This window comes from Habropoda laboriosa, unplaced genomic scaffold (assembly GCF_001263275.1).
Source record: "Habropoda laboriosa isolate 0110345459 unplaced genomic scaffold, ASM126327v1 scaffold212, whole genome shotgun sequence".
Lineage (NCBI taxonomy): Eukaryota > Metazoa > Arthropoda > Insecta > Hymenoptera > Apidae > Habropoda > Habropoda laboriosa.
In genome coordinates, this window is record NW_017100509.1 from 4,059,963 (window position 1) to 4,073,089 (window position 13,127).

At 30.1% G+C, this 13,127-nt stretch overlaps 1 protein-coding gene across 1 annotated transcript in view; it reads right to left on the minus strand.

Moving 5' to 3' along the window:
* Positions 1-6,010: 6,010 nt before the first annotated feature.
* Positions 6,011-13,127, minus strand: part of LOC108576186 (telomere-associated protein RIF1-like) — a 10,186-nt gene continuing 3,069 nt past the window's right edge. Inside the window, exons 7-15 of the mRNA XM_017939130.1 lie at positions 12,906-13,049; positions 12,678-12,843; positions 12,368-12,575; positions 12,064-12,287; positions 11,597-11,989; positions 9,051-11,474; positions 7,410-8,932; positions 6,915-7,209; positions 6,011-6,727 (exon numbers count right to left, since the gene is read on the minus strand). Of these exons, the coding sequence (XP_017794619.1) occupies positions 6,011-6,727; positions 6,915-7,209; positions 7,410-8,932; positions 9,051-11,474; positions 11,597-11,989; positions 12,064-12,287; positions 12,368-12,575; positions 12,678-12,843; positions 12,906-13,049 (6,094 nt within the window). The remainder of the gene's footprint in view (positions 6,728-6,914; positions 7,210-7,409; positions 8,933-9,050; positions 11,475-11,596; positions 11,990-12,063; positions 12,288-12,367; positions 12,576-12,677; positions 12,844-12,905; positions 13,050-13,127) is intronic.

The following is a 13,127-nucleotide window of genomic DNA, read 5'->3' on the forward strand; positions in this document are numbered from 1 at the left end:
CTCAACACAGCGAAATATCTTTTGAAGAAGTGATGTTAGTAAAAAAATGTTTTAACAAAAGTTGTTTGGTACGTAGAGGGGGACATTATCTGGTATAAATATTTTTTTTGTGATAAATAATTTTTTTAAATGGAATGCTATATCTTTTTATACATGATACGATAGTGTATGTTAAGACGAGTCCAACGAGGTGCGAACAAAGTCATTTAAAAAACATATAAAAATCACTCCTTTATACTTTGTCATTCGTATTCCACAACACTGATTTTTCTTCATAGAGAGTGATTAAATCGGTGTTTTCATTTCTCCGCTAATTATTTTTCCTGACTTTTTTTTACTCGCACGAGAGTTCTGTCAAGAATACGAAACTGCTTCGTCTTTGCAAAGCATAGTGTTCTTAAGCCTCGAAACATTTCCTTTTAATCTCTTTTTATAGATACCACAAAATACTTCATTATGCTGCTTCTTTTCTTTTTTTCTTTTTTTGTTTATTTAACGACAACATATTAAGAATGTTTGACTGCCAAAAGCAGAAACTTCCTTATGAAACGAGTTTTTTCATTACAAGTTTTAAAGCATCTCCTATTCATTTGACGACACTCCCTTTGTAAACGCAGCCATAATAAGCGGAGTAATTAAACTGCTTATCGCTACCCTTAATCGTATAATGACCGTTTGATGAAGCAATCGTTTAGTTAGAAGCATCACAGGCTCGATGCAAATATGATGATATATTAGAAGTACCAAGATTATCGTAACATTTTATTGCACCACGTTGAGAATTCAAATCTTGAAATGTCGACAATCGTTGTACAGGGCGAAACATCTTCTCTCAACGAATTTTTTTATTCATTCTGTCGATCAGTAGGAATTTTCATTTTCTACTTTTCGAATTTTAAATTCTTTAAAATTTTGTCTAAATCCGTTATCTTCGTTGAGTTTATTTATCGAAGACAAAAATGAAGAATGGACATCTCTGCGTGGAGAAGTAATCGATACTTTCAAACTACGACGTTCGTGTATTGAGGTAAAACTGAAAAGAATTTTTCGAAAATTGTAGGAACAAATTAATTTCCATAATGTTAACATTCGCATATGTTAAATTAAATTATTACTTTAGTTTTAATAGTTTTTCACATTTATTTCGAATTTTAAGGACATCATTTTATACGTAAAAGAGAGCTGCCCGGTTTACGTATCGGTACAATTAAAATCCACAAAAACGAAGTCTATAATCAGTTTTATCACTTCTTATTAATTACATGTATTTTCACGATAGATTAAAAAAAAAAAAGGTGGATGATTCAAATTGTTAAAAAGTAGGAAAACGATTAGAACTCTGAGAGAGAAAATTAAATTACAAGTAGCATTAAATAACTAAAATTTTCTTTTCACTAAAACCTAATTTTTCTCTCCTTCATTCTTCACTCGTACGGAACAAAGAAAAGAATATGAATAATAAACACGTAATATGTACTTTGTATTTCATGTATCGATTACACGTGCTAGGAGAACCAGGATATGGCGCGCATATCCGACGTCGAAGAGCGGGCGTCGTATTTTGATCCAAGTTTCTTTGGGAATATATAATTTCCGATATAATTGAAAGGGTATCTCTTATTTCGGTCCAATAAGTGTAGTGGCTCGTATAACGTGCATCTATTTTTGAATATTAATGGCGAATCACTTCTAAAAATGGACATTTTTTTAGTACAACTAAAAGTCTGTTATCTACAGAAAAAAAGAAAAATCAGTTTTCAATACTTTTTACTTAAAAATGTGAAATTTAAATTTGATCGCCAAAACAAAAGAAATTAATTGTCGAACAATAGCTTACAATTAGTGTTTAGTTGCTGGAAATGATATTGAACATGATTAATTGTCAATCTACTTATACGGACACGGGTCAATTTGACGCATGAACAAAATTATACATTTTCTTTGGAAAACAACGTAATTATACACTGTTAACTTATAAATGAAACTATGAGATATATATTTACATATTTCCGCGCCATTTGATCAACTACGTCTACTCCAAACTTGGTCTTTATTGTAACGTACAATTGTTTCTGGGATGCGTTTGTTTTTGTCTTTTAATTTTACAGATCTATGCTTAGTGTTTAGTGACAATACCTTTAGCTTTGGCTTACTTTTGTATATGGCGATATTGGCATATATCCGTCGAAACGCCGGAACGCGCGGCATCGAAACGCGCGACATCGAAACGGGCGGAATCGAAACGGGCGGCGTCGAAACGCGCGACATCGAAAAGGGCGATATCGAGTCTCGCGGCTCCGAAACAACTATGTTTAACGCACAGTGTCGCATAATTAGGAAAAGAAATAAAATTTGAAGAATTATGAGACGGTATGGAAGAAAATCCGGATAGACTTTCAAATTCCTCGTGTGGTTGTAAAAAATTTTCTTTAAGCGTAGAAGGATCGACCAGGACGACGCTCCGATCACGTAACCATAGTCTTGTAAAATATATATAGGGAAATTAGGGGGCAGATATCTCTCTGTATAAAAAATTATCACCGTGTATTTCGAAACATTTTTAATTTTCCATTTAAACTTGTTAACTTTAACCTTTTACTTAAAAACAAAGCAAAATGAAACATATTTTTATTTTCTAACGTTATAAAATACAATAAAATTATTCTTTTTGCTTTTCTAAATTTAATTGCCTTCTCTTCTTTCTTCCATAATCATTACAACACAGTCGTACAGAGTGCATGTTTCAAGAAGCCATTTTCGATTTTTCATTAAAAATTAAATGATTTGCCTTGAGATATCACGTTATCTATTTTAACACTAGGTTTACGGACCGTTCTTATATACCTATCTAAGTACTTAAAATAATTAAAAGCAAGAAAAAATATTTTCGAACGTTTTCAAATAAAACACACAACGAGGACTATAAAACTTCTTTATTGTACCTTATCAATCTGTATAAAATATCGATTTATTATTACAGGTCACACAACTGTTATTTATTAGGTTACACTGGGCATGTTTATAATCTATTGTATAATTTGTCATTATTTTGTTCTGTTATTTTAGGATTTAAGAAAACCTGTAGAGTGTTGGTTAAAGTTCCATTAAAATCGTTTATAAATACGGCTAAGTTGATTATTTCACCAAAAAAAGTATCCAAATAAACGTACGGTTTCTGTAATAAATTTGAACAACGTACACGTAAATAAATTTAAACGATGTATACACGAATAAATAAACATTATTTTGATCACAAATGAAAATTTTTCAAATTCATCGTTACGATTTATAAAATTACGTATTTCGACATAATCGCTCGGATTAGTCGGGAAAGTCCTCTCGTTAAATAATAACAATTTCCGAATTGTCTCTTTGTTTTCTTTTTTGCATACATTCTCGTTAAAAAAAAAAAAAAAGTTCAAACGTATTGAAAAAGCTTAATTCCAAAACATACGTATATATGTTCAATAAAAATGGAGAAAAGAAATATGATTCTACGCTTCGAAGAAACATAACGTAAAAATAATACGTAAGCTGTTTAAACATCTACTTAAGTTGCTAAGGTGTTGTTAGACATACTAAAAAGAAGAACATTAATCGTTTAATTCCTATGTAAATGTTCACTTATGGGAAAATTATTATTATTACTATTATTATTATTATTATATTTTGTTCGTCATGAAGTGAAATGTTAATCTCCAGAAATGCAGTTATTTATTCCTTCGAGGCACTCGTACGTCGATCTTAACATGTGCTTATGACGATTAAACATATCGTTACCATATCTTCAGAACGTTATAAAAATGGCTTACTTCTCTAATATTTAAAGCTTATCGTTTCTTACAATCAATAGTAAAGCAATAGTCGTTTAACCATTTATCATTGTATATTCAATATTTGTTTTTTATGCATACATTTTTTTCTTTGTATACTTTTTTTTTTTTATCATTGTTAAAGCGATATGATGAATAATTTTTTATCCCATACTTGTGTATGCCATATGTACAACTTCTTCAAAGTACGTAACATCTCAATTGAAAAGTTTGATTACTCAAAATTGGTTTGATGTTCAATGCAAATAAAACGTCTCATGGCACTGAAAGTGTCTTCGACAAACAAATTTTCTACGCATGTACACAATGAATTGATAAAAATTAAGTAGCAATCAACAACGACATCAAGATTCTAACACACAAGTGGTAACAGTTTTTATGTTCACAAATTATCTAACGTTGGGGTGTTCAAACTTCTTTAAAACAATTTTGACACGGTCAGTAAAAAGAGATTCCACAAACTTTACTGTGCAGAATATGGTTAATACCAGCAATATGTATTCTTAGTTCAATGTTTGAACATTGTACATGTTACAAAATTTCAAAATAAAGTACAAACTTGGTTGTCCCTGACTTTTGGTGAATTCACAATTGAAAGTAGACTGTCTGAACTATTTTGATCTCATTTTTCTTTTATTGTTAACACCAAATCATTAAAAAAACCGCAAAATGTATACAATATTCTTTCACTTTTATATGAAAAAAAAAGTTCTACTTAAATGTGTAACTTGTGAAGTACTAGTCTGTGCAAAGTACTTTAAAGTGCGAGTGAGACATTCCTTACACTAAAATCACAAATTTTGAATACAATTTTTAACTTTGTTTTAAACATTTTTTTTCTTTCTCTTAATGAAACAAAAGATTTCATAAAAAAACGGAGTCTCGAAAATTGGGTCTTGATTTAGAAACAAACAACGGATGGTAAGCATTTATATTTGATCCTCTACTGGGATGTCTGCTGTAAACGAATTAACAATGCAGTAACTAATAGATAACGAACTGATTATTAACATTATTTAATAGTTACTATTATATTTGATATACGCGTGTAATATTTACATTATATGCTTAAAAAATAATATATGTTACATGTATGATTTGTTTAAGAAGTTTGTGTAAATTAATAAGTTGCAGGAATTAATGTTATTATTGATATTAGTTAACTTTAACTGGAATAAAATACTTTTGTTTTGATGCACCAAGAGAAAACTAGTGTCGTGACTACTACTTATAATGACAAGTTTTCTTTAGGAAAAAGAAATAATGAAATATTAGTTAAACACATATTCATGTATATTTATATGTTTAATTAAATGTTGTTTCCTATATAAGTGAATTACTAATTATACAGGATGAGTCACATAATTTGTCCACCCCAAATAACTTCTAAAGTATATCTTTTATAAAAAAAAAGTGTTTTATATAGACATTGCACGGTACTGAAGAGAACGTATAATGCTAGAACGGTTTTTTTTAAATAACCTATTTGTTTAAGAGATATCAAGGTGACCTTGAATTTTTTATTAAAAAATTGTTATAATATAAGTTACTAATGTTACTTCCTTTGTAAAACGAACTGGCCGGAAACTTTTGCACGCCACTGTATTTTATAAGTTATACGAGATGGACAAGTTATGCGATTCACCCTGTATAATTAAAAGAAAGTATTCTTCTGTTTTTAAAATTATGGTTATGAAGTATTAATAAAACAGATATTTTAGTTGGAATTGGGCTTATTGTATGTGTAATAGTTGCAAAATACAAAATTTTGAAGCAATATGTTATAAAACAAATGAAACAAATAATCCTGAATATAAGTTTACTACCTCAATGAAATTGGTCATACACAAATAGATTTAAATAAAACACAAAACTTTCTTCACTAATGAAAATTACGTGAAAATATAATATGTAACAGACACATTTGGTCTGTTCGGGAAAAAAACAATAGTTCTTTGAATAAATATGCTCTACATCTTAACGTAAACGAATGCCACATCGCAACGTAATACCATTAAAAGATTTTTTTCGCGAAAATTTGTTGAAGAAATAAAGAAAATTATAATACGTGTCACAATTTCAAGTATACGGTCGAAAATCAATCTACAATTACAAATTATATTAATAAATATCATACAAGCGGATCACGATCTAATCCGTAATTACAAACGAAAATTTTAGTCTTTCTCTTGCTTTACCATTAATTTAAGGTGCATGGATTCGTAGAACGCTTGCAAAAGATCTTGTGTATTAATCTTCGAACAAACTGCTTTAAAGATCTTCAATAAATCTTCCTTGGATATGTTATATTGGTCAATGTGCTCAACTGCAAATTGGGAAGACCAAAGTTTATCAAAAACATTCTTTGTAACAGGAGAAGATTGAGATTCCAAAGCCTGTGCAATGTTACTGGGGCTATTGTTTTGCAAAGCTATATCTAAAACGACCGGCGATGGTATTAATTCATCATTTGCCACTGTATGGCTAATGATTACGTCCACTGGCATTCTTTTCAACATAGCGTCCAAGCTAGACAATTCTGTCATAGGCGTTCTTATTCCCTGTTGTTCTTCTTCTTTTAATTTCTTGGATAACATTTCAGCCAATTCTGAAGATGTGCATTTTTGATAAACAGCATCCTTAACTTCGTTAAAGTCGAGGATATTCATGCAATCACTGGTCCTTATCTTTTTCCTGTAGGCATTCAATACTTTCACAAAAAACTGTTTATCAGCGCAGAAAATATCGGGTAGTCGAAGTAAAACTTTATTCGCTCCACAAGCACGACAGGCTGCCTTCAGTGTCTGTTCACTGCAATTGTTTCTGTTTTCAACACCAAGCATTCTTATGGTTTCACTTTCTAGTTCCACTTGTGGTACATGTCTCATTTTGTTCTGTAAAAATATATAATTTAATTTTACCTCTTTTATATAAATACTTATTGAGTTTGGTCAGTATTATAAATTCATCTATAAAATACAGTGAAACCCCCATATCTGCAGTTTCAGGTATCCACAAAAGATCTTAGAACCTATCTCCGCGGATGCAGGATTTTTACTATATGTATACATACATATTTACCTTATACTGTATAAGAAGTTTGTCGGGAGTACATCTTCTAGCTGCACTTTCTAACACCAAGTTAACATCTATTTCATCCAACAGATCTTCTAAAGCCATTTGTGCTGCGACAGATTTTGTCGCTTTATTCACTATTGTTTTTGACAGATAAATAGAATCACTACTAGTACAAGTTCCAACACTTTTTCTTATTGGCATTATTCCAGTTGCACTTGTAGTACAAGAATTTGTATTTCCGGTAATAGTTTCTAGTGTACAGTTTGCCGTAGTCAATATTGGTACATTTACAGTTTGTCTAAACAAAAAAAAAAATATTTTATTAAACAAAGTACATAATATATTTAAATTAAATAAAAAAATGATTCACTTAATATGAAAAAACAACTTAAAGTATAAAATTTTTCATTGCGTTACACGAATCTGCGCTATATAAAGTTCTACCGTAAATATTAAATCAAGTAAAGCAAAAAATATGTAGAATTATCGATAACATACATAAGAGCCACATTTGAGGACATCAAGACTGGAGTAAAATCAGGCAAAATAGTTGTTTGTGTAGCAGATTCGTATTGTATTCGTGGATAAATGTTAGAGACGTTTATATTGGATTCTATCGCTGTCGTAGACGTCTCATTATTCCTGTCGGCTGTAGGGACATTGACAAAAACTGTACTAGAACTCGGTTCACTTAGCAGCATAGAAGCAGGTACATTAGTATTTATAGAACAACCTATTTTGTGATTTAAAACTTCATCTAAAAATTCTTTGACATTACTCATTTCTTTTGCAGCATATGTTTTCTCAAAGGATCTTAAAACACTTTTTACAAATTCAATTTTCGAATTACCCTTTACTGGAATTCTATTTATTTCACGCTCAGATAATCGTGCAAGATCACTAATGGTACGAACATTTCTATCTGTAAAATATTTAGATAAATGTTGTACCCAAAGAGGATTAGTTAATTGTTCAATAATAGATGATATAGGTTCTTCGCACAATATTAATGTAGGATATATGGGATACAAAGAATCCAATAATTCTGGATGTGACATTTCCACATTAAAATCACTTGTAATTTGACTATCTTGACTTAAAGGCAAACTTCCAAAAACGGAATCTGTAACTGGTAGTGTATCTTGTTCCTGCACACTCTCTGCTGCTTTTGTACTACTTCTTATTAATTTTCCACAGAAAATTTCTTCTGAATTTGCAGAAGAATTCAAATCAGTAAGGTTTGCAGCATCTACTGTATCCTCCAATGTTTCAGAATTTACATGTTTCTTTGATGAATGTTCTATTATAGAATCATTTGTAATATTGAATTGGAGAGAATCTAGTGAAGTACTTGCAATAGATGTGTTTTGTACATTACTTGTATCAGCATCAGAAGTAGCTTCTGTAACTTTAACATAATCATTATGTTTCTCATCTACTCCAGTAAATATATCTTCTTGTGTTACCATATCATCAATTTTAGTACTTTTTAAACTAGCATTAGAACATTTTGACGTTTCTAAGATTTCATTTCTTTCATTTTGATCTATTTTATTGCCAGATATTAATTCCACCTGCTTAGAAAACGCTGAATCTTGGGTAATTTCAAACTCAGCACCTAAATTATCTATTTCAATTTGGTTATCTGTATTAACTCCTACAGTAACTGTATTTGTTGACTCTTCTTCTACAAAATTACATGATGTTTGTACTTCTGTGTTTGTTGTAGCATTCTCTGAGTACTCTAATTCTTCAGCTATTTTTGTTAATAATTCATTTTCTCTTTCACATTGCAAATCAACTTCAGATGCACTTGTTATATCTACTTCTTCTTTTTCCATCTTATCTGAGTCAATAGACAACAATTTCTGTCTAATTTGTTTCAATCTTAATGGCGAATCTTTACGAATTAGTAATCCACGTGAAGTAAATTTATTAGCTTTATGTGGAGAGTCCATAGACGTAATTTCATATCCCATTTCCTTAGAAACTGGAGGATCTGCAAAGCTTACTCTTTTTCTCTACAATAAGATGTAATATATTGCAATAAAATATTAAGAATATGGTTTATTAAATTCTAAACTGAATTATGTTAAAAAATATTTGCTCATAATAAACATACACACACGCACAAATTACCTTATTGGGAGTTGTAGATTCTGGATCAGGTTCTGGAATAGATTGACGTTGACGTTTTAATATACTTGCACTTGGGGATGCAGTTAATGAAGGAGGATTTGCGCTTGACCATCCTAATATTGGCAATTCCTCTGTTTCAAGTAGAGATTCTACACCCACTTTGTCAGTTTGGGCATCAGTTTGTAAGAATACACAATCCACTGATTTGTCTATTTTTGAGAAAACTTTTTCTCCGTCGTTTTTCAAATTTGAAAATAATTTTATCGGAGGTGAAGAACAATAATCTACTGATCTCATATTACTAAAGATTTTCTCTTGTCTACCACTACATGTTGCTGTTACTTTATCGGTTTCTTTCGACGTAGACCCTTGTTCTTTTTTTGCAAGCAATGCATCATTATCTGTGTCTTTGGATTTTGCTTTTTTAATAGCAGGTTCATCGTCTATATTAATAACATAACATTCTGCTTCCATCATTGCTTGCTTTGTTACTAATCCTAACATATGAGCCGCACGTCCTTTTGGTGAATAGGTTTTGAATTTTATATGACGTTTCATACTACCTTTAGGTGACGAAAATTCGAATAATGATTTAAGCGAAGATCCTTCGTTTCCTTTCTGCCCTTCAAATATAATATCTTTTTCACTATCATATGAATTGTTTTCAATAATAGGAGTCGAAATCTTTGGTACATTTAGATTGACTTCATTGGTTTCCACAAATTCCTTAACATTATCCTTAGGAACTTCGTTATTGTCATTATCACAATTATTTGAAACAATTTTCGCTACTTCTTCATCCTCAATTGTAATATCTGGGCATTTCATTGAAGGAAGAATTTTTTCAATTTTATTAATTTTAATAAAGCACTGCTTCTCATTACATTGTTTTTCTAATTTAGACAATTCTTGTGAATTTTCTATTATATCTTCCATATCTTCCTCAGTCTGACTTTCTTCTTCAACATATTTGACGTTTTGATTAATACTTGTGCTTTGTGTTTCACTATTTGGTTCATCATCATTAACCGTTTCAACGTTAATTGTAGTATATTCGTCAGTATCAAGTAAATCGTATTTATCATCTGATATACTTTTTGAAACAACTTCTGCCTGTACACTTTCTTCATTTTTATTTTCTTCTTCTAATTCATCCTTTCTATTCTGCAAAGTCTTATTGGTATCTCCAGGTTTACTAGCTTCAATATTTTTTTCTACTTTTTTCATTCTTGGCGGTCTGCCTCTGTTTTTTGAAAGGCTATTTAACTCCTTGTCATTAAGTTTTGGAAGTTTTTTTACTATATCACCTACTGCTGAAACTGCAACTTTTAATTTAGCACTTCTATTTTCAGGTGATTGCTTTTTATTAACAGTGTCTTTATTAACATCCTCCTGACCCTTCAAACGGCGACAAGTTGATAAAGGACTGTCAAATACCATATTTATACGCAAACGAGATATTTCATTTCTAGTACGTTGACTCAAATTCCCTTCATCCATTATTCCTTCTAAATCCATTGCTGTATTACAATTTTCTGTAGATTTACAGCTATCACTATCGTTATTCATATCCAGTGAAGTAGTTTTTCTTCTTTGACGTATACCTGTTCCTTCATTTTCGCTATCCGAAGCTGATTTACGTTTAACACCTCTCTTATCCTCTTTAACCGATTTATTTTCCACATTATCCAACGCTTTTTGTTTATTAATCATATCAGACTTACATGGAATTACTTTTGTTCTTAAAGTTCTTTGCAAAACTTGGTTGACACTTGATTGTCCTGGTTGATTGCTAACAGTTTCCTCTGATTTTGGTGAAACACTAGATCTTACAGCAACACTAGAACGATTACGTCGCTTACCACTATCTAATACAGATGGAGATAGTCTTTGGTCATCTTTATTTTCTAATGGTTCTTCTTCTGCATTAGAATTTGACTCTTTTGATACAAAATCTGCTGAAGTTTTCGCTTCTGCATTGTCATAAGGTTTTTCTGTCGTTATTACTTGACCTTCTGCTAATGAATTTTCATTATTGTCTGTATTACCTTTTGTTTTTTGTACAGACTCTAATGACACATGTTGCCCAACATTTTCTGTTGTTTTTGCATCACTTTCAACGTTTGATTTATTTAATGTTTCTGATTCCTTTCTTTCAATTTTATTTTCTTTATTTGCATCATCATCTAATATATTTTGTATTGAAACATTCTCCTTTTCATTATGCCCTTTCTCTGTTTCTTCTAACATTCTGCTCTTTTTATCAAACCATTCTTGCAAATTTTGAGTATCTTGAGAAGAAGACTGTGACAAATCATTATATAATGCTGGAATATCTTCTCTTCTACGTTTTAAAGATTCTTTTTGATGTTCTGTCAAACGATTAACATCAAATTTTAAATCTGTTTTGATGAAAACATAATCCTGTAAAAAAACGAAACTTAATAACTTTAACGAAAAGAATAAGTTTCGCACATAAGCAATTGTTTCATATGTTTAAGTTAAGAAGTATGATCAAATTATCATATAAGTACATATGTATTTACCTGCGAATCAGAATCGTTTAATAGTCTCTTGTCACTTTTATCCATTTCTTTAGTTACAAATTTTGGACTACTAGATCCTCTTAATATGCTACCAACTATTTTTACTTGATTTGGTAATTTTACAATTTGATCGTTTTTCTTTTTTGTCATATCGGATTTACGTAACAGTTTAGTTCTCCCTGATTCTTTTTCTATTTCTTCTAATATTAATTTAGTACTACCACTTAACACATTATGTAATTCAAAAAGTGATACTGTTTGAATTTGTATGTCAAGATTTGGATGACTTAAAGCTTGGATAATTACTTTTTTATAAGAGGAAAGAAGATCATAATCTATTATTTTACCGAGTCCTTTGAAAATAGTAATTAGACTTTCCCATGTACTTGCTACCTACAAGTAAAAAATTGAACATTTTAGTATTTTAAAATAATTATATTTTAATATAAAAGAAAACGTATATATACTTCTTTGTATAGTGCTTCTATTTCAGTATGGAGTATGAGTTCAATAGCTGGCTTACAAACTTGCAGATATGGTGTCACTTTTTCTGGATTGTGCCCATATATAGTAATAATTACTGCTGACAGTGCTTTAAGAGCAGATTCACAATGTTTAACATTTTTATTAGATAAAAAACATTTTATGAGATCCACAAGAAGATATATAATAGATGGAACTTCTGTATGTGCTGAAAAATAAATTAAGGATTGAATATTTACCTCATGTACCTATAAATATTGTTTCTTATAAACTGTATTGTTGACATACCCACTAAAAGTTTGTAGTTAATAGTACCTAACAAAATATCTAAACAATATATAGTAAGGTAAGAAGATTTATCATTTTCTGTTAAACAATGCTGCATAGTGGTTGCAACATTCAATAAAATTTCATTAGATTTTACAGTTGTTATAAGATCGGTTCGCATTTCAAACTGTCGGTATAAATATTTCCAAGCCTTTGCTAATTCTTGAACCTAATAGAAATACCACGAATATTAAAACAAAAGTAATTTACCACGCTTAAAATTCTATATAATATTTTGGAATTATGAATTATATAATATAGAGAAATTAACCTGCTTTTGATCCTCTAGATGTATATACATAAACGGAAATATTACAATAGATTCAACAGTACTTAAATTATGTTCTGTAGTAGTTCCTTCATTAATTTCTTGTATATCATCCATATATTTTGTTAATATGTCTGCTAAGACAAGCCACAATTCAAAGACAACAGATCTAGAAAGCAAGGATATTCACAGTAAAATTAAGTTTACAATTTTAAATTGCTTATAACTTACATATTTCCATCTTTTGCATTTGATAGTGCATGTAATTTATCGAGTATTTTCTTCAGATAATTAAATGCATGTGTATAATACACATTTTCCCTTTGAGACTTAATACATTGCCACAAGAGACTCTTCAATGCATTATAATGTTTCCTTAAAAAGATAAAATTTATATTACAATAATAGACATAGTTTAATGTATTTTAACTATCTTAAATGCATTATGTATAT